The sequence below is a fragment of the Conger conger genome, chromosome 16 (assembly GCF_963514075.1).
Source record: "Conger conger chromosome 16, fConCon1.1, whole genome shotgun sequence".
Taxonomy (NCBI): domain Eukaryota; kingdom Metazoa; phylum Chordata; class Actinopteri; order Anguilliformes; family Congridae; genus Conger; species Conger conger.
Window position 1 is genome coordinate 35,168,655 of NC_083775.1, and position 18,139 is coordinate 35,186,793.

Below are 18,139 nucleotides of genomic sequence, written 5' to 3' on the forward strand. Positions count from 1 at the left end.
AACTGAGGAAAGTCTGAGATGACAACAAAGGACAGTACTAAAGTATCAACGAGAAAAAGCAACATTACTTCAAATGACATGATTAGGAAAAGCAAAAATCGTAACAGTTCTTTTGGGGAATAATACTTGCGAGGGAAAATAAGGGAACATGCCTTTAACCAGTAATGATCTGGGTGGTTTAAAACAAATGGGTTGAGTGGGAAACTGGTGATACAGGACATTTCATGTAGTTCTAAGAATATGTTCTCATGGTAACTTGTTTCATGTACAGTTCTGACTTTTTAAACAAGTAACATCCTAAATAACCACCCTGAATGCCACCAGACGATGGGACTAGTTCAGGGGTTTCCCGACCTTGTCTGAGTGTTCCTGTGTACGCTGGCTGTGTTCCGGTGTACGCTGGCTGTGTCCTGGTGTGCTGGCTGTGTCCCGGTGTGTGCTGGCTGTGTGTGCTGGCTGTGTTACAGTGTGTGCTGGCTGTATTACAGTGTGTGCTGGCTGTGTTACAGTGTGTGCTGGCTGTGTCCCGGTGTGTGCTGGCTGTGTTACAGTGTGTGCTGGCTGTGTTACAGTGTGTGCTGGCTGTGTTACAGTGTGTGCTGGCTGTGTTACAGTGTGTGCTGGCTGTGTCCCGGTGTGTGCTGGCTGTGTGTGCTGGTTGTGTCCCGATGTGTGCTGGCTGTGTGTGCTGGCTGTGTCCCGGTGTGTGCTGGCTGTGTTACAGTGTGTGCTGGCTGTGTCCGGGTGTGTTCCTGTGTCCCGGTGCATGCTGGCTGTGTCCCGGTGTACGCTGGCTGTGTGTGCTGGCTGTGTTACAGTGTGTGCTGGCTGTGTCCCGGTGTGTGCTGGCTGTGTCCCGGTGTGTGCTGGCTGTGTTACAGTGTGTGCTGGCTGTGTCCGGGTGTGTTCCTGTGTCCGGGTGTGTTCCTGTGTCCCGGTGCATGCTGGCTGTGTCCCGGTGCATGCTGGCTGTGTCCCGGTGTACGCTGGCTGTGTGTGCTGGCTGTGTCCCGGTGTGTGCTGGCTGTGTTACAGTGTGTGCTGGCTGTGTTACAGTGTGTGCTGGCTGTGTCCGGGTGTGTTCCTGTGTCCCGGTGCATGCTGGCTGTGTCCCGGTGCATGCTGGCTGTGTCCCGGTGTACGCTGGCTGTGTGTGCTGGCTGTGTCCCGGTGTGTGCTGGCTGTGTTACAGTGTGTGCTGGCTGTGTTACAGTGTGTGCTGGCTGTGTTACAGTGTGTGCTGGCTGTGTTACAGTGTGTGCTGGCTGTGTTACAGTGTGTGCTGGCTGTGTCCCGGTGTGTGCTGGCTGTGTCCCGGTGTGTGCTGGCTGTGTCCCGGTGTGTGCTGGCTGTGTTACAGTGTGTGCTGGCTGTGTTACAGTGTGTGCTGCTGTGTCCCGGTGTGTGCTGGCTGTGTCCCGGTGTGTGCTGGCTGTGTCCCGGTGTGTGCAACATGTTTCTTTTGCGTCATTCCACGACAAATCTACCAGAGGAGTGGGGGTGACCACTCAAATTTTGCTAAAACTTTGTGTAAATGTTCTATATATGTTCAATAGAGAACACACAAAACATTAGCTTCATTGAATTTGTCGTTCAAGAGATCAAAAATCATCTCTAGACTTTCTACCTTACCATGTACTTCAATATTCAAGACCCAGTCTGCCTGGACCCATCTTTGGCATTGTATAATTTAATGAATTACTGTATCTATTTGACTTCATTTTGATCTCGAAACAGACAAATTCGATGAGGCTAATGTTTTGCTCAAAGTTAGTGTAAATACTCTTTATATATTAAATGGTCATATTCAAAACATTAGCCTCATTGAATTTGTTGTACTCGAGAAATGAAGTAAAAAACATACAGTAATTAACTAACATTAAGTATAATTACTTAAGTATATACTAAGGATATACTTAACTATATACTATAAATATATATTGTGTGTGAGCGTGTGTGTATGCGTGCGTGCGTGCGTGCGTGTGCGTGTATGTGAGCGTGCGTGCGTGTGTGTGCGTGTGTGTATGTGAGCGTGCGTGCGTGTGTGTGTGTGTGTGTGTGTGTGTGCGTGCGTGTGTGAGCACGTGTGTGTGTGTGTGAGCGTGCGTGCGTGTGTGTGTATGTGAGCGTGTGTGCGTGCGTGCGTGTGTGTGTGTGTATGTGTGCGTGTGTGTGTATGTGAGCGTGTGCGTGTGTGTGTGTGTGTGTGCGCGTGTGTGTGTGTGTGTGCGTGTGTGTGTATGTGAGCGTGTGTGCGTGCGTGCGTGTGTGTGTGTATGTGTGCGTGTGTGTGTATGTGAGCGTGTGTGCGTGTGCGTGTGCGTGTGCGTGTGTGTGTGTGTGTATGTGAGCGTGCGTGTGTGTGTGCGCGCGTGTGTGTGTGTATGTGAGCGTGTGTGTGTATGTGAGCGTGTGTGTGTATGTGAGCGTGCGTGTGTATGTGAGTGTGTGTGTGTGTGTGTGTGAGTGTGTGTGTGTGAGCGTGTGTGTGTATGTGAGCGTGCGTGTACCTGCGCTCCAGGCCGAACAGCCGGGCGACCTCCTCCCTCCCCGGGCTGCGGGCCCGCTGCTCCAGCCTCTTCCTGTGAGCGCTGAAGGCCTGGCGGTGGCTCAGCCGCTTGGCTTTGGGCACGTCGGCCAGCGAGGCGTAGCACATGGGGCCTCCCCCGCCCTGCCCAGTGGGCTCGCCGACCAACCCGACCTCGTCCTCACGGCTGGGGACGGTCGCGTCCACCTCGGAGTCCGGGGAGGTTAGGGAGGTGAAGGAGGGGGAGGTGCAGAGGGAGCCCAGGAGCTGCGGGGAGGTGAGGGGGTCGGGGTCGGGGGAGGTGTACCTGGGGGGCGGGTCCGGCTTGATCTTCTCCAGGGAGAAGTACCCACTCTCCACACGCTTACTCCTGCCTCCACTCAGGGAGCCCTGCTTAGGGTCTGCAGGAGAGGAGGGGAGTCCACATAAAAACACTGCCCACCACTCTCACCTTCTGACCCCATCCTGAGTAATACCCTTCCTTGCCTGCAGAGGGCACACTAGGCCCGTGAAATGGCACACATGCCTAGATGCGTTCTTCGTTCCTGGTCCTGGAGAGCCGCAGGGTGCGCTGGCTTTTGTTGTTACTCAGCACTTAATTGATCAATGAAAGCAGTTAATTACGCAGCTAACACACCTCATCTGGTTTCTTGGGTCTGAATTGGTTGCTGAGGAGGGAAAAAAATAAAATAAAAATCAGCACACCCTGTGGCTCTCCGGTACTAGGAATGAGGATCACTGCTGTAATAAGTAGCAGTAAACAATAAAAAGTAACATTATGGCATATGGGCAAAAAACAACAGAAGTAGGTGACCGGAGAGTATTGATCACTGAGTACCAGATACATTTTTTTCAATCTGACCCTGATGGGGTCCCGACACCTTGTGTAAGGGCCAACTCTCGTTACGCTGCCCAGTCACCACGGGTGGCCAGTAAATCCACCAAAACCCAGGAAACTGTAGATTGCCACTTTAAAGGGGATTTTCCATGTGGGATTAAGTGAGCTAGCCTCGCCATCTTGGCGCTCCCCCTGCAGAACGCGTCCCTGCAGACGGGTGCGTGCGTGAATCCCACGCAGTTACGCCATTAGCACACGCTAGCTGAGCAGGGCGGGGACTGGAGTGAGAACTGCCGCTCTGACACAGTTCAGCCTCCTCAACGCCCATGAGCACAGAGACACACTCCAGAGTACTGATACAAATGTAGTGTAGTGGTCAGCACTGTCGCTTTCTACGGCTGGTAAAGTATATTTGATCACAGTTGTGATCTGGTCAAACCAGTGACCACAGTGCAGTCAGTGTGCAAGCCTCAGCCAATGCAGCCCAGTCCTGGCTCTCGCTCACTCCCATCCTCATGCAAGCGGCTAGGCATACACACTCACACAACACAAAACACACATAGAAACTCTCTCACACTCTCACACTCTCACACTCTCACACTCTCACACTCTCACACTCTCTCACTCTCTCACTCTCTCACTCTCTCACTCTCTCACTCTCTCACACTCTCACACTCTCACACTCTCACACTCTCTCACTCTCTCACTCTCTCACTCTCTCACTCTCTCACACTCTCACACTCTCACACTCTCACACTCTCACACTCTCACACTCTCACCAGCCCTTACGGTCTCTGAGCGATCCTGAAGAGGAGGAGTTTTGGGGCAGGGGGCCGTGCTCCAGCTGGTGCAGACAGGGGGCGCTGTGGCTGCAGGGGACGGCCGTGGGGCTGCGCTGCTCCTCACATTCCCCCCTGTGACTGCAGGGGGCGCCGCCGCCCTGACCACCGTTACAGATCACCATCTCCCTGGCTGGGCCTGGATCCTGCAGGACATCCTGGAGACAGAGTCACAGCGAGATCACACTCAGACAGGCGAGTCAGAGAGAGGGTCGCACTCTGGAGAGTCAGAGTCAGAGTGAGGGTCACACTCCGGAGAGTCAGAAAGAGGGTCAGAGTGAGGGTCGCACTCCGGAGAGTCAAAGTGAGGGTCACACTCCGGAGAGTCAGAGTGAGAGTCAGAGTGAGGGTCGCACTCCGGAGAGTCAGAGTGAGATTCGCACTCCGGAGAGTCAGAGTGAGAGTCAGAGTGAGGGTCGAATTCCGGAGAGTCAGAGTGAGATTCGCACTCCGGAGAGTCAGAGTGAGAGTCAGAGTGAGGGTCGCACTCCGGAGAGTCAGAGTGAGATTCGCACTCCGGAGAGTCAGAGTGAGAGTCAGAGTGAGGGTCGAATTCCGGAGAGTCAGAGTGAGATTCGCACTCCGGAGAGTCAGAGTGAGAGTCAGAGTGAGGGTCGCACTCCGGAGAGTCAGAGTGAGAGTCAGAGTGAGGGTCACACTCCGGAGAGTCAGAGTGAGAGTGAGAGACACACTGAGGAGAGTCAGAGTGAGGGTCGCACTCAGGAAAGTCAGAGTGAGAGACACACTGAGGAGAGTGAGAGTGAGAGACACACTGAGGAGAGTCAGAGTGAGAGACACACTCAGGAAAGTCAGAAAGAGAGTCAGAGTGAGATTCGCACTCCGGAGAGTCAGAGTGAGGGTCAGAGGGTCACACTCCGGAGAGTCAGAGTGAGAGTGAGAGACACACTGAGGAGGGTCAGAGTGAGATTCAAACTCCGGAGAGTCAGAGTAAGGTTCACACTCCAGAGAGTCAGAGTGAGGGTCACACTCCGGAGAGTCACACACAGAATCAGAGCAGGTGTGGGTTTGAGGTGCGTGTTTGCAAGGCGATGCGGTACCCGAGGAACAGGGGTCTCCACCTTGCGTTTCTTCTTCAGGTTGTGCTTGTTGGCCCTGGGGAACACCAGCAGACTCTCCTGCCATCTGCAGGTCAGAGAGGGAATCATACACTCACTAAACTCACATATGACACCTGGATGGAAACACACAGATGCATTTAAAAAGTAGAATAGTCCAGAGTGGCTATACCGGAAATGGCAATTGGACTCTTCCATTTTAGATTATAGGGGTGTTACAGGTATGTAAAGATATGTGCAGTTAGGGTAGTTGGATGTGTTGTATAAAGAAAACCCACTGAGTACCAAAGTTATTTCTTTCTAGAAAAGCTGACTGAGGATGTAACTTCAAAATATCCAAAGTAGAGGGCCGGTTTAAATGTGATGGGTCTAAATGTGCCAAAAATGGCCAAATGTAATATTCCATGGATCCTTTAATATTTTCTTGAGGCTGCGGGCAAAAAGAAAAAAAATAAAAATAAAAAAATTCTCAAATGGCTCTTCCAGTACTAGAGGTTGCTGCCCCTGTTCTGGTTAAAAGCAAGGTGTAGTATTATAAAGTATTATAAATTACTCAGTACTCATATCCAGATATAGATTTCACGACCACTTACACACCCCTGTGTTACACTTGTGAAAGGTAAACATGTTTGTTGAACATATTTCAATAGGAAGCAGGACTACATCATACATATTTAACCAAGAAGACGGTAACAAGAAGAGGAACAAGGGCCAGAGGGCATCTTGAAAGTGCATGTCTCGAGCTTGCTTATCTCCAGGGAGATAACGCACCCTGGATTTCTGTCACGTTAAGGAGGTCCAGTGTGCGGTTCCAATTGTTGTATCAGCTCAGGAGTTTATGAGTCACAATCATGTTCAGTAGGGTTGGGACAGACATTTTGTGAGAGTTCAAGATCGTTCTTATTTATTTATTTATTTAACCAGGTGAGTCCCAGTGAGATGGTTATCTCTTTTACAAGGGAGCCCTGGCCAAGGGAGGAGCAAGCAGAGATTACAACATAACATTCAATACAATACAAAAGCACAAATTAAATTACGCATTTATACAATCTCAACAGCTGCAGACCTTAGTTTTTAACATCTGAAGTAAACTTAAAACTCAGAATCACACACAGGGATGAAGTGATCCAGTTGAATATCTTTCTGGAGCCGATTCCAGGAGCATGAAAACTAAAAGCCATCTTCCCAAGCCATTCGGCAGCTGAGGACATTCAGAACGCTTCCCACGATCTCTGACCAGCAATACAACCCATTGGTACGGAGGGAGAGACACTGAAGGAAAAACTTCAATAGCAGGGAGACAGGAATGAGGAATACGTCTCCCTGCTATTGTGATATTACTACATACGTGTGTCCACAGAGGGACCCACCCTGTCCGCGTGACATCACAGACCGATCCGCTTCGGTTAAACCTTTATTGGCAGTGCAATTTTGTCTGAAGGCGTAATTGGGAGGGCCAACATGCCATTGTTTTGGCAGCCTGCCAGGACGTTAGCGGGGGAGGGGGTGATAAATTAGAGCACTGTATACGATATATAGAGAGACAGCGGCACCAGTAGAAACCAATGGGGAGACTGCTACCACTACACAGGCCAGCAGTTTCACAAATATCAAACCTCTGAAAAAATCCTGAAAAAAATAATAAAGAATACGTGGCATAGATTGAACATCAGTATACAAGCAGAAATATTTTCCATTTACTTTCAATAAAAGGGAAAATAGGCTTTTTTCATGAAAATATAGGTATCACTAGGAGGCGACTGGTGAATTGGCTAATAGCTTGAAAGCAGGCCCCGTGGGCGATCGCGAGACACGAAACAACCGCCCAGCATCAGAGACAACAATCGATGCTCCCACAGCTATGGTGTTCTTTTCACAGTGTCCTTCAGATGCCAAACTGTCACCATGCCCTGCTTTACTGGCAGACACTTCTTCTGATTGAGAGACAATAGGAACATACCTAGAATCAACTCTAGACCTTTTGTTAGCTTTCTTGGGCATGATGCAACACATGATGCAACACACAAGAAAAAAAACAAACAGCCGAGCAGCCCGATGTCCAATTACTTTTGGACTATGTATAAAAAGGGCTGCAGTTCCGACAGAGGTCTCCCAATATGGATATAACTACCTTCCTGCACTTTAACCCTTTCAGTCCCAAGAGTGCAATAACGCACTCTCAACCTTATTTTTATTTGGTTGAAAAGGTATGACTGCTATACTTTTGTTCTTGCTATACACCACTGTTCTGAGCCTCGATTAAAACCCTACCAAATTTTGGGATTTGGATGGAGCCACTTCATATCGGGCTTGGGACTGAAAGGGCTAACTTCGTATTCAGGCTTGAATTTCAAACCCAATGCGCTGCAGTACAGAGCAAAAACAAAACTAATATCATGAAATGATAAATTGAAAATTGAAAATGACGGACGGCAGCGTACAGGCGTAGATGCGGACGCGCAGCGCTCTCTCACCCGTGGATGGTCTCCCTGTCCTCGGCGCGGATGAAGTGGTCGCGGTCGGGCGTGCGGATGACCAGCGAGTGCCTCTGGCCCGTGTGGGGCTGCCCGTCCAGCACCGCAGAGCAGCGCCGCATGTCGATGGTGCCCTGGGGCAGGGTGCAGGGCTGCCGGGAGACATGGGACATCAGGTACATAGAGGGGCAACTCTGCTGCTCTGAAGCAGCGGGGCGCATCGCAAAGCAGGATTACCCAGTTAGCTGGATAAGTTCACTGAGTAAAACCTGTGTTCCAGTTTTTCAATGGTTCTGGGTTTTACTCCGTGAACTTAACCAGCTAACTCAGTAATCCTGCTTTGTGATATACCCATTAATCAAGGTCAAGTTTATTGATATAGCCTAGTTCAGTGGTCTCCAGTCCCGGCCCTGGGCCGCTCCTGGGTCTGCTGGCTTTTGTTTTCCCCTTAAAATCAGCACCCTGTTGAGACCCAGGTAATCAAGTGATGTGAGTTAGCTGTGTAATCATCTGCTCTAATTGATCAATTAAGTGCAGAGTAACAACAAAAACCAGCACACCCTGTAGCTCTCCAGGACCAGGGTTGGAGACCACTGGCCTAGCTCATTTCATGCACACAGAAATCCAATGCGCTTGACACAAAATCCACACATTCATACGCACATACGAATATTAAATCAATTAAAATGTTTTTTGTTTTTAAATGCATAAATACAAATTTACATTAAATGACTTATTTAGCTGATGATTTTATACAAAGCGACTCACAGATGATTTGACTAAGCAGGGGTCAATCCCCCATGGAGCAGGTCCCAGTCAAGCACCTTAGCCGCTAGGCTACAGGCTATACATTGAAAAGCAAACGCACTAGTCAAAAACATGGGAAAAAATTAAATAAAATAAAAAATAAGGTTTTGAGCCTACTATTAAAAACAGCAAGAGTTAGAGCCCATTTTATGTACTGCAGAAGGCTGTTCCAGCACCTGCGTGCATAAAAGCAGAAAGCAGCTTCACCAGATATCGATTTTACCCTCAGAACTATGACAAGACCAGCACCAGACCTGGTCGACTCATAACCATTAGGTTTTGACACGTAGGTTCATGTTCGTGAAAGCGGCTTGTCTTCTCCCCACCTCCCTCTCTTTCACACAGCCTGCTTCATCTAGTGCTGCTTCGGGTGAGACACACACTGCACACACACGCACACACACACGCGCGCACATGCACAGACGCACACACACTGCATAAACACACTGCATAAACACACACACACACACACACTGCACAAACACACACACACACACATCCCACCTCCCTGCAGTCTTTCACACAGTCTGCCTCAACCAGCGCCCCCTTCTGGTTGAGACGAACGCACTGCATAAACACAAGCAGTAATAATTCAGAAGCTTTAAATGTTTAATCACAGGTTCTGGCCATTTCCCCAGCAGGTGGTCAGGGGAAAAAGAAAGGAACACAAGGGAAACACTGGTCACCAAACACAGGTCTACACAGAAGCCACTTCTTTTGAATGCAAAGAACAATACTCCTTCCTGTATCGCAGATTAAACCAGCCTTCTACAGAGCTACACAAAGCAGTAAGTTCCACAAGAGCCACCAGCTGCCAGCTATGTAGCCGCCTACCGCACTGGTAAAGGCTGGCTACTTTTGTGGGGGGGGGGGAAATGTGCAGTAACCAGCCGCTTAAAACAACGTGATGTTGACTTTTCAAACTTTTAAACCGAAAACAAACAGCAGTATGCTCAAAGCTGACTGAGACTCGCTTGCTTCACGAGTCGGCTTTTTGGAGGTAGGTTAACTTTAATTACACTTTTAGAAACTCACAAAGGTAGTTATTTTGACGGTACGCCCCAGTAGCCTCCCCATGTTCTATGGCAGGTCATTTTGAGCAGAGCTGCAGCCCCTCTCTCTGAGCCCAATAAAGAGCGCTCACTCCTGTCCCAGCGTCCTGAGCTCAGCAGGGCAGGGTGGCAGACGGACACACAGACGCAGGCTGCTACGGCAACCCCAGAGAGAGGCCAACGATCCGCTGCCTGGCCTGACCTTTCTGCCGATCGGCGTTTACTATCGCACGGCACCGCCGGCCAACAGTGTGTCCAGATAGCACTTAATGGTGGACCTTTTCGACTGGAAGAAAATAAATAAATCAATCAATCAATCAATAAAAAATAAAGAAATAGGAAAAAGCTCCTAATGAGCTGGGGGGAAAAACAGGGGAAAAGGTCTCTGACCTGAAGCTGAACTCCGGCCGACGGTTCGGTGCGGACCCGTTCCTGCTGCCGCGGCGGCCAGGTAAATAAACGAGGAAGGCTCACCGTCAGTCAACCCGCCTAGCCTCACCACGCCCAACCCCCCACGCCCTACCCCCCACGCCCTACCCCCCACGCCCTACCCCCCACACTGCCAGCCAAACAAACAGAGCTGCACCACGCCAGCCCAAGTCCACGGGAAGGCTCATGCAAACAGGCTGCACTTTGCATGTCGACTCAAAAAAGGCGAAGAACAACGCTTGCGGACAGGCGAGTGAATGTGACTTCATCGCGAGCGGGGGCTGGGGAACACAGAACCAGCTCTGAAGACCCTCGTAAGGACCTGCACGTCAACCATTCCTATACTACCCGTCTGACACCGATGTCTAAAAATGCACAGGTACATCTGTGAAAAGCAGCAATGAATTTGCATAGTTTGCGCTGCGGTTGAGCATACTGAATTTGACTGTACAAACTAGATGTGTTTTACAAATAAAGATGCAGAAAAGTAAAAAAAAATAGTCCACTCAGTGAGCATTTTACTAGGTAGACCTGTACACCCACTTGTTAATGCAAATATTTAATCAGCCAATAATGTGGCACCAGCTACATGCATAAAAGCATGCAGACATGGTCAAGAGGTTCAGCTGTTTTTCAGACATGTTTTTTCAGATGTTAGAATGGGCAAGAAATGTGATCCATTTGTGTGACTTTGACCATGGAATGATTATTGTTGCCGGACAGGGTGGTTTCAGCAACACAGAAACTGCTGATCTCCTGGGATTTTGAACAGTCTATAGAGTTTGCAGAGAATGCTATAAAAAACAAAAAACCTCCAGTGAGCAGCAGTTCTGCAGGCAAAAACGCCTTGTTAATGAGAGAGGTCAGAGGAGAAGGGCCAGACCGGTTAAAGCTGACAGGAAGCTCACAGAAAGGTGACAGTAACACAAATAACCACACATTACAACAGTGGTATGCAGAAGAGTATCTCTGAACACACAACGTGTCAAACCTCTAAGTGGATAGGCTACAGCAGCAGAAGTCTAAAAAATAAGTCTAATAAATACCTAATAAAGTGGCAGAGCTTGCTGTGGTAGGCTGTAACCGAGCACAATAAACGGCCCCTAAAAGCACAGCCTGAAGGGGAAAGCACGTCGGGTTAGAGAGGCCAGCGGTTCATCGTTTCCCCGCCCGCACGGCTGCGGCCCTGCAGGAGGACCTTGCTCCTCGCTTCACACACACATTTTAAACAGAGGCGGAAAGTCCAGGGGTCAGAAAGTAAGAGCCGTGCCAGTGCCATACGTTTCATTCACCCATTAACCAAGCCAGCTGATTACTGTCTCACACACTCACACGCATACACACACACACAAGGCACCAACCAGAAATTGGGGGTGAGGTGTCGTGCTCAGGGACATTTTGACACACCCACCGCGGGATCGAACTGCCAACCCTCTGTCTGCCAGACGACTGCCCTTAGCTCCTGACGAGGAGAGATCACTGACCGAGAGGTCGCACTGTCTGTATTGTTTACCGTCTGCAAACACAGGCAGGCACGCGTACACACACCCTCGGCTCATTCTGGACTAGCTTCCACCGCTCCCATTCCCGGACTCTATCGTATCAGGGTGTCGCGAAAGTTCCCCGTCCAGCCCTTCCTCCTGCCACCGGCCCCACCAGGACTCCGTGGCGTAGCCGTCACTCTGTAATTCGGGCGGGAACACGGTGCCTCACCAGCGTCTCCTGCGCTGGCCTGTGTGGCCTCGAGCCATAGGCATTGGCCAGGTCCAACCACAGCACCAGATCTCTGAGGAGATGTGCGAGAACGCCCGTGCGCTCGAGACAACCAGGCACCCCTGGAATGGCACCTTTCGCCACTTACGTGTCGATTTATTTATCCGCCCAGGAGGAAATCAGCCTGTCGTTTCGCTCCAATGCTGAAGGAAACCTTCACATCACCACGGAGCAGAGACGATTCTGAACTGGCTGTTGTCCTCCTCTTTAAGAATACACACCCATTCAGCACATCCCAACTGCTGTGCTACTCTGCCTCTCCTTCAATGACACAGAGTGTCACAGAAGGGGTTGTTTAGGGCGAACCCTCACTATTCTTAGTTGTCAACCAGCCTATTTCTGGCAGTCAGTGGTTTCTCCAGGTAAACAGCTGTCATGATAAATCTATAAAGAGCTGTAATAGCAAAGCTAGGGCACATCACCACTGATGTAATCTGCGGTCATCTGGTGTTTCAGATATTACTTCATAAATGTTGAAATAATGGCATGGATTAAAATGTTTCACCATAAAGTAGGCATGCAAACAAGTTTACAGATGAAAAATATGATCTAGAGTGTAATTGCTTAAAGCATGTCATTGCAATATTGTTTCACTTTAAACATGCCAGTCGGGGTTATGATTCATCATGAATCCTCATGCATATACACTCAACAGGGTCAGCCAAACACACTCACAGGGATCAGAGAGATGAGAGAAGATCACACGGGGTGGGCATTCAGTGTGAATTCCTTAAATTCTTCACAAAGAAACTTCCAATGGAGGATAAAAGATGAATTTTTTAAAAGTCAGTGTCTATTCGGAGCCATTTCAAGCCCTAGAGGAGCCTATTGTTCTTACTGATTTTTATGGTTTAATTATAAGTGAGTTCTATTGTCTCTTATTGGGTTTATTGATTTTATCGATTGACTATTTATTGATTGTTTTATTATTTTACTGATGGTTTACTGATTGGCGCATATATAAAAGAAAAAAAGAAAATGGGCTGAATGGCATGTTGCCATTGCTACGTTAAAGATATTCATTACACAACATAAAAAATATTGAATATTTATGTTTATGTTTATATCCTTCCTCCATAGGAGAAGGCAAGAGCAGTCATCTCAGAATAACCTGCTGGACCCCCACCAGTCCGGCTTCAGACCTGGCCACTCGACGGAGACTGCACTCCTCTCTGTCAATGAGTCCCTTCAGGCTGCACGAGCTACCTCTCTCTCCTCTGTCCTGATCCTTCTTGATCTTTCTGCGGCGTTCGACACGGTCAACCATTCCATCCTCTTGGCCTCCCTGGCATCTACAGGGATCTGTGGCACAGCCTTAGAGTGGATCAAATCTTATCTCTCTGGCCGGTCCTCCCAGGTGTCCTGGGCTGGAGGGGTGTCAACCCCTCGCCCACTTGTTACAGGAGTCCCCCAAGGCTCAGTCCTCGGACCCCTCCTCTTCTCCATCTACACAAGATCCCTTGGCCCCGTTATCTCTGCTCATGGCATCTCCTATCATTGTTATGCCGATGACACCCAACTCTTTTTTTCCTTCCCCCCATCAGACACACAGGTCTCTACCTGTATCTCCACCTGCCTGAGAGACATCCAGAGCTGGATGGGCAACCACCAGCTAAAGCTCAACCCAGGTAAGACGGAGGTCATCTTCATCCCTGCTTTAACCTCTCCCTTCTCTGATTTCTCCATCTCACTAGGGGATACCACAGTGACCTCATCCCCTAGTGCAAGAAACCTTGGAGTGGTGATGGACAACAGGCTATCCTTCTCTCAGAACATTGCTACGGTGACCTGGGCGTGCAGGTTCTTCCTGTACAACATCCGGAGAATCCGACCCTTTCTCACCACCTAGCTCCTTGTTCAAGCAATGGTCCTGTCCCACCTGGACTATTGCAATTCTCTGCTGGCTGGCCTTCCAGCATCTGCCATCAGACCCCTACAACTGATCCAGAATGCTGCAGCCCGTCTGGTATCCAATGTTCCCAGACATTCACATGTCACCCCCCTGCTCTGCAACCTCCACTGGCTGCCTGTTATGGCTTGCATCAAATTTAAAACTTTGGTGCTCGCATACCAGGCAGTTAAACGATCAGCCCCTGTATATATTCAATCCCTTATCAAGACTTATACACCAACAAGACCCCTCCGTTCTGCCACTTCGTGCCGTCTGGCGCCTCCTCCTCGCCACACCTGCACCTCACGCTCGCGACTGCTGTCTGTCCTGGTCCCACGGTGGTGGAATGACCTCCCGGTGGATGTCAGAACGGCAGAGTCTCTGACCTCCTTCAAGCGCAGACTGAAGACCCATCTCTTCAGGCTACACCTTTCCCTCCCCAACTCACCACCATGATTAGCCTTAGACTGTAATGGCACTTATGTATAGATTGTATAGATATTGTTACTTGTATAGGTATTGTTATTTTTGTATTCTAGCTGCAATTGTGGTATGCTAGTTTGACAGTTGATTGTACTCTTAAAGGGTCCTGATTTTCTGCATGTTTACACTAGGACTCGGAACTATACTGTCCTCTCAGGTCCTCTTTGCACTTGTTCTTGTGTTTAATTTGCACTTTGTTGTACGTCGCTCTGGATAAGAGCGTCTGCTAAATGCCATGTAATGTAATGTGGCAGTCGGAGGGTTGCCGGTTCAATCCTGCCCTGGCCTGGGTGTATCTATATGTCCCTGAGCAAGAGCAAGACAAGAGCTAAGCCCTAAATGCTCCTGACGAGCTGGTTGGTGCCTTGCATGGCAGTCAATTGCTGTTGGTGTGTGAGTGTTGAGTGCATGACTGGGTGAATGACAAGCATTAAAGCACTTTAGATAAAGGCGCTATATAAATGCCATTCACCATTTCAACATCAAAGGAACTTTTTGCGTACAAATCCGCACCCCCTCACAGGTGAAGTGAAAGAGAAAGGCCAACTTCAGCAGAGGTAGAGGGAGAGGGAATGGCAGAGGGGAGGAGGAACCATCTTCAAGTCAGAAGAGCTTTTGTTCTGCAGAATCATGTATTTGAGCAACGGGGCGTGGAAATCACAGACTTGAGGTTGGGCAGGGAAACTGAGACACGCGATTGCAGTGTTAGTGTCCTGTGATTGCCCATGAATCTCCATCCTTGTCACGCCCACGGCTGATCCTCGCCTGCCCTCATCCCAGCCACGGGACTGAGCCACACCCAAATCTGGGGCCACAGTGACAGGCGGGCGGATGTTTCCAGAAGGGAGGCGGATCTGCACTGTGCCGTGCGTGAGCCAGAGCTGGCTAGTGTAAACTCCCCTCCCTTCTAGCCGCCAGCGGTGAAGCCCACATCTCCCTTCCCTGGGTCATAAGCCAGTGGCGAGCTGGGCAGCTGAGATGCTAGCAGCTAAATAGCCTGTCTAGGACCCAGAAGGTGGGCAGTTCAAGCCCTGGTGTGGCCAAAGCTGTTGGGCCCTTGAGCAAGGCCCTTTACCCCGCACATAGTCTAATCAACTGTTAGCCACGTTGGATAACCGTCACAGGGCTGGGTTTGTAACTGCAGTAGTACGTAGTTGTAATAGGTCAGATGATAGACAGGGGGAAAAGAACAAAGGTCATTGTACCAGATATCACAGGAAATACTATGACTGCAGTGCATTAGACAGTAGTGTTGACACAAGGGCTTGTAAAAAAAGCGCCCAGTTTTAATGCAGGGCAAGGTTTCGGTTAAATAACTCCAAACAGCAGGTTGTTTTCGGGCCAATGGGAAGGGACAAATCAATGAATTGGTGGACTTGGACAAATAATATTGAAAATATTTTGCAGGTAGACGTAAACTAAAAATGACAGATTTGGACTGTCCTGTCTTTTTATGCAGCCCTCACAAATAACTGCCACTTAACTGTCATTGCAAAGAGTAATGTACCATATTTGACAGCTCCCTGAAAACATGCAGAGAGGCCTTCAGTATTACATTCGAAACGTATTTCATAATTCCAGTTAATACATTTACAAAGCTTTCAACATTTGAAAGAAAAAAGCCCTCTTACTTTTCTCTTCAAATGATTCCAAAGATAGCTCTACCACATATCAGTCACAAGACAAATCCCTTTATTTTGTTGCCGAAACTTCCTTCAAGATCTAGACCTCCATCATGGTCCCTTTCAAAATTCTCATACTTGAGTTTATCCATCCATCCATCCATTATCTGAACCCGCTTATCCTGATCAGGGTCGCAGGGGGGCTGGAGCCTATCCCAGCATACATTGGGCGAAAGGCAGGAATACACCCTGGACAGGTCGCCAGTCCATCGCAGGGCACACACACCATTCCCTCACACACTCATACCTACGGGCAATTTAGACTCTCCAATCAGCCTAACGTGCATGTCTTTGGACTGTGGGAGGAAACCGGAGTACCCAAAGGAAACCCACGCAGACACGGGGAGAACATGCAAACTCCGCACAAAGAGGCCCCGGCCGACCGGGATTCGAACCCAGGACCTCCTTGCTGTGAGGCGGCAGTGCTACCCACTGCACCATCCGTGCCGCCTACTTGAGTTTATGAGGAACGCATTTATAGCAAACCAAATTCCAGTTCAGCTATTTGTTCTGATAGGCCAAGGGGTGAAATCTGTAACTTCAGCCACACTTAGACACGTTAGACACGTTGCCTATAATCTTCCCTTGCTTACTGAATCACTCAGTATAATTTAGAACTCCCACCTAACTCCACTGACTGAAGTGGACAGCATAGATACTATGCGAAGAGCTGCTTTCCGACAGGTTACTGTAAGTGGACAAGTCGTAATTTCGGTCACAGTAACGTCAGTCACACTACATGTAAGATTACTGGAAAAATTACTCTTTCATAGATGTTTTTATTCTCTGAATGTTAGAAGGGATATGATTGTATAAGTCACAATTTCCTACTTCTAGTAGTTTGAAGACAATTTTCAATAAAATATAACTAAAAATGTTTTGTACGTCTATTGTGACACCAGTCATGCTCCAAACCTACTACTCAACACAAAAGAAGTGCAGAGCTAATGATGAACTGGCAACACTTCCATGGCAGGCAAGAGCCAAGGAAAGCTCACATCAAAACTTATAAAGATAAATAACGAATAACATTGGCAGCTGCGCAGTTCTTTTTCCATGATCCCAGGATTTGTAACGTCAGTCATGATGGATTTGTCTGAAGGCGTTTCTTTGGCGAGAAGAGCACAGCTATAGGTCAAAGCGCACAGAAGTGCACAGCTCTCATCAAGAGCGTTATAATTCCTCATGTTCGGTCCGTGTGTCCACACCACCACCAGTATGCCGACTGTCAGACCACTAAGACATTAGTGCCTGCAGTCTGGTGCTTTATGAAATAAACTGCTGTATAATTGCACCAGCAACAAACTCAGCAATAAACGACAACTAAATCAAATGCAGAGTTTCTAAGTGCCACCATTGTTCTGTAGATCGGCCAGTTAACAAGCATCCCCGCCTAGTCTCATCGTCGCCAAACAGAGTGGAACATTGGACAATAAAGGCAAAAAATAGCCCAATGCCGCGGTGAACAACGTGGCTAGCTGAATAGCAAAATAAACAAGTCTTTTCTTGTTACATATGTTTACACAATTCTTGTGTAAACATATGCATGTCATTCTATTGTCAGATGAGTTTGCCAGTATTGTGACCAAGTGGCACCCTTACTAATCCCTGACTGGAACAGGCAGAGTGGTAGGCAGTGGATTGGAGCGTTGCCTCAGTTCATAAAAATGCAAACAAACACCAGATGGGATTTAAAAGGACAGTGGTCTCATAAAAGCTCATCTTGTGACATGTCACACCCCATGGTTCAAACATTAGAGACTACATCCTTAAAGAAGAAGCAAACAGTCGGCAGACAGCCAGGAAGCTCTGAGCGGCCTACGCCTCTACGAAGCAGCACTGCTCATTCGTCACTGCTTTACGGAGCAACTGTGTTCGAACTGAGCCGGCAGTGTTCGAACGCACTCCCAACTACTGTGTCCTCAAAATTATTGTTGTTTTCGCGCCATAAAAAATTGCCTAATGTTCGACAAATGAGCAGTGCTGCTTTGTAGAGGCGTAGGATTATTATTTTTTATAACCTTTAGGTAGGTAGGTAGTTGTAGTTACTCATTGAGCAAAAGCCAGAATATTGAGGTCTAGAGGGGTGGACATCTAGCTTGAGTGCCGACTAACTTATATCCCGATAGCAAAAACCCCAATATAGCTACAGGTGATGCACCCTCAAAGAAGAATGTGGAGGAGCAACAGGAAATGCAACAAACTCTGTTAGATTATTATTATTATTTTAATATTTTCTTATTGTGAGGCGTAATGGATATACAGCAT

General features: G+C 48.5%; 1 protein-coding gene across 1 annotated transcript in view; it reads right to left on the bottom strand.

Moving 5' to 3' along the window:
- The window catches only part of LOC133114192 (uncharacterized), a 53,607-nt gene that overhangs the window by 23,681 nt on the left and 11,787 nt on the right, over positions 1-18,139 (bottom strand). Inside the window, exons 4-7 of the mRNA XM_061223360.1 lie at positions 7,755-7,906; positions 5,263-5,347; positions 4,155-4,362; positions 2,511-2,928 (exon numbers count right to left, since the gene is read on the bottom strand). Coding sequence (XP_061079344.1) covers positions 2,511-2,928; positions 4,155-4,362; positions 5,263-5,347; positions 7,755-7,906 — 863 coding nt within the window. The remainder of the gene's footprint in view (positions 1-2,510; positions 2,929-4,154; positions 4,363-5,262; positions 5,348-7,754; positions 7,907-18,139) is intronic.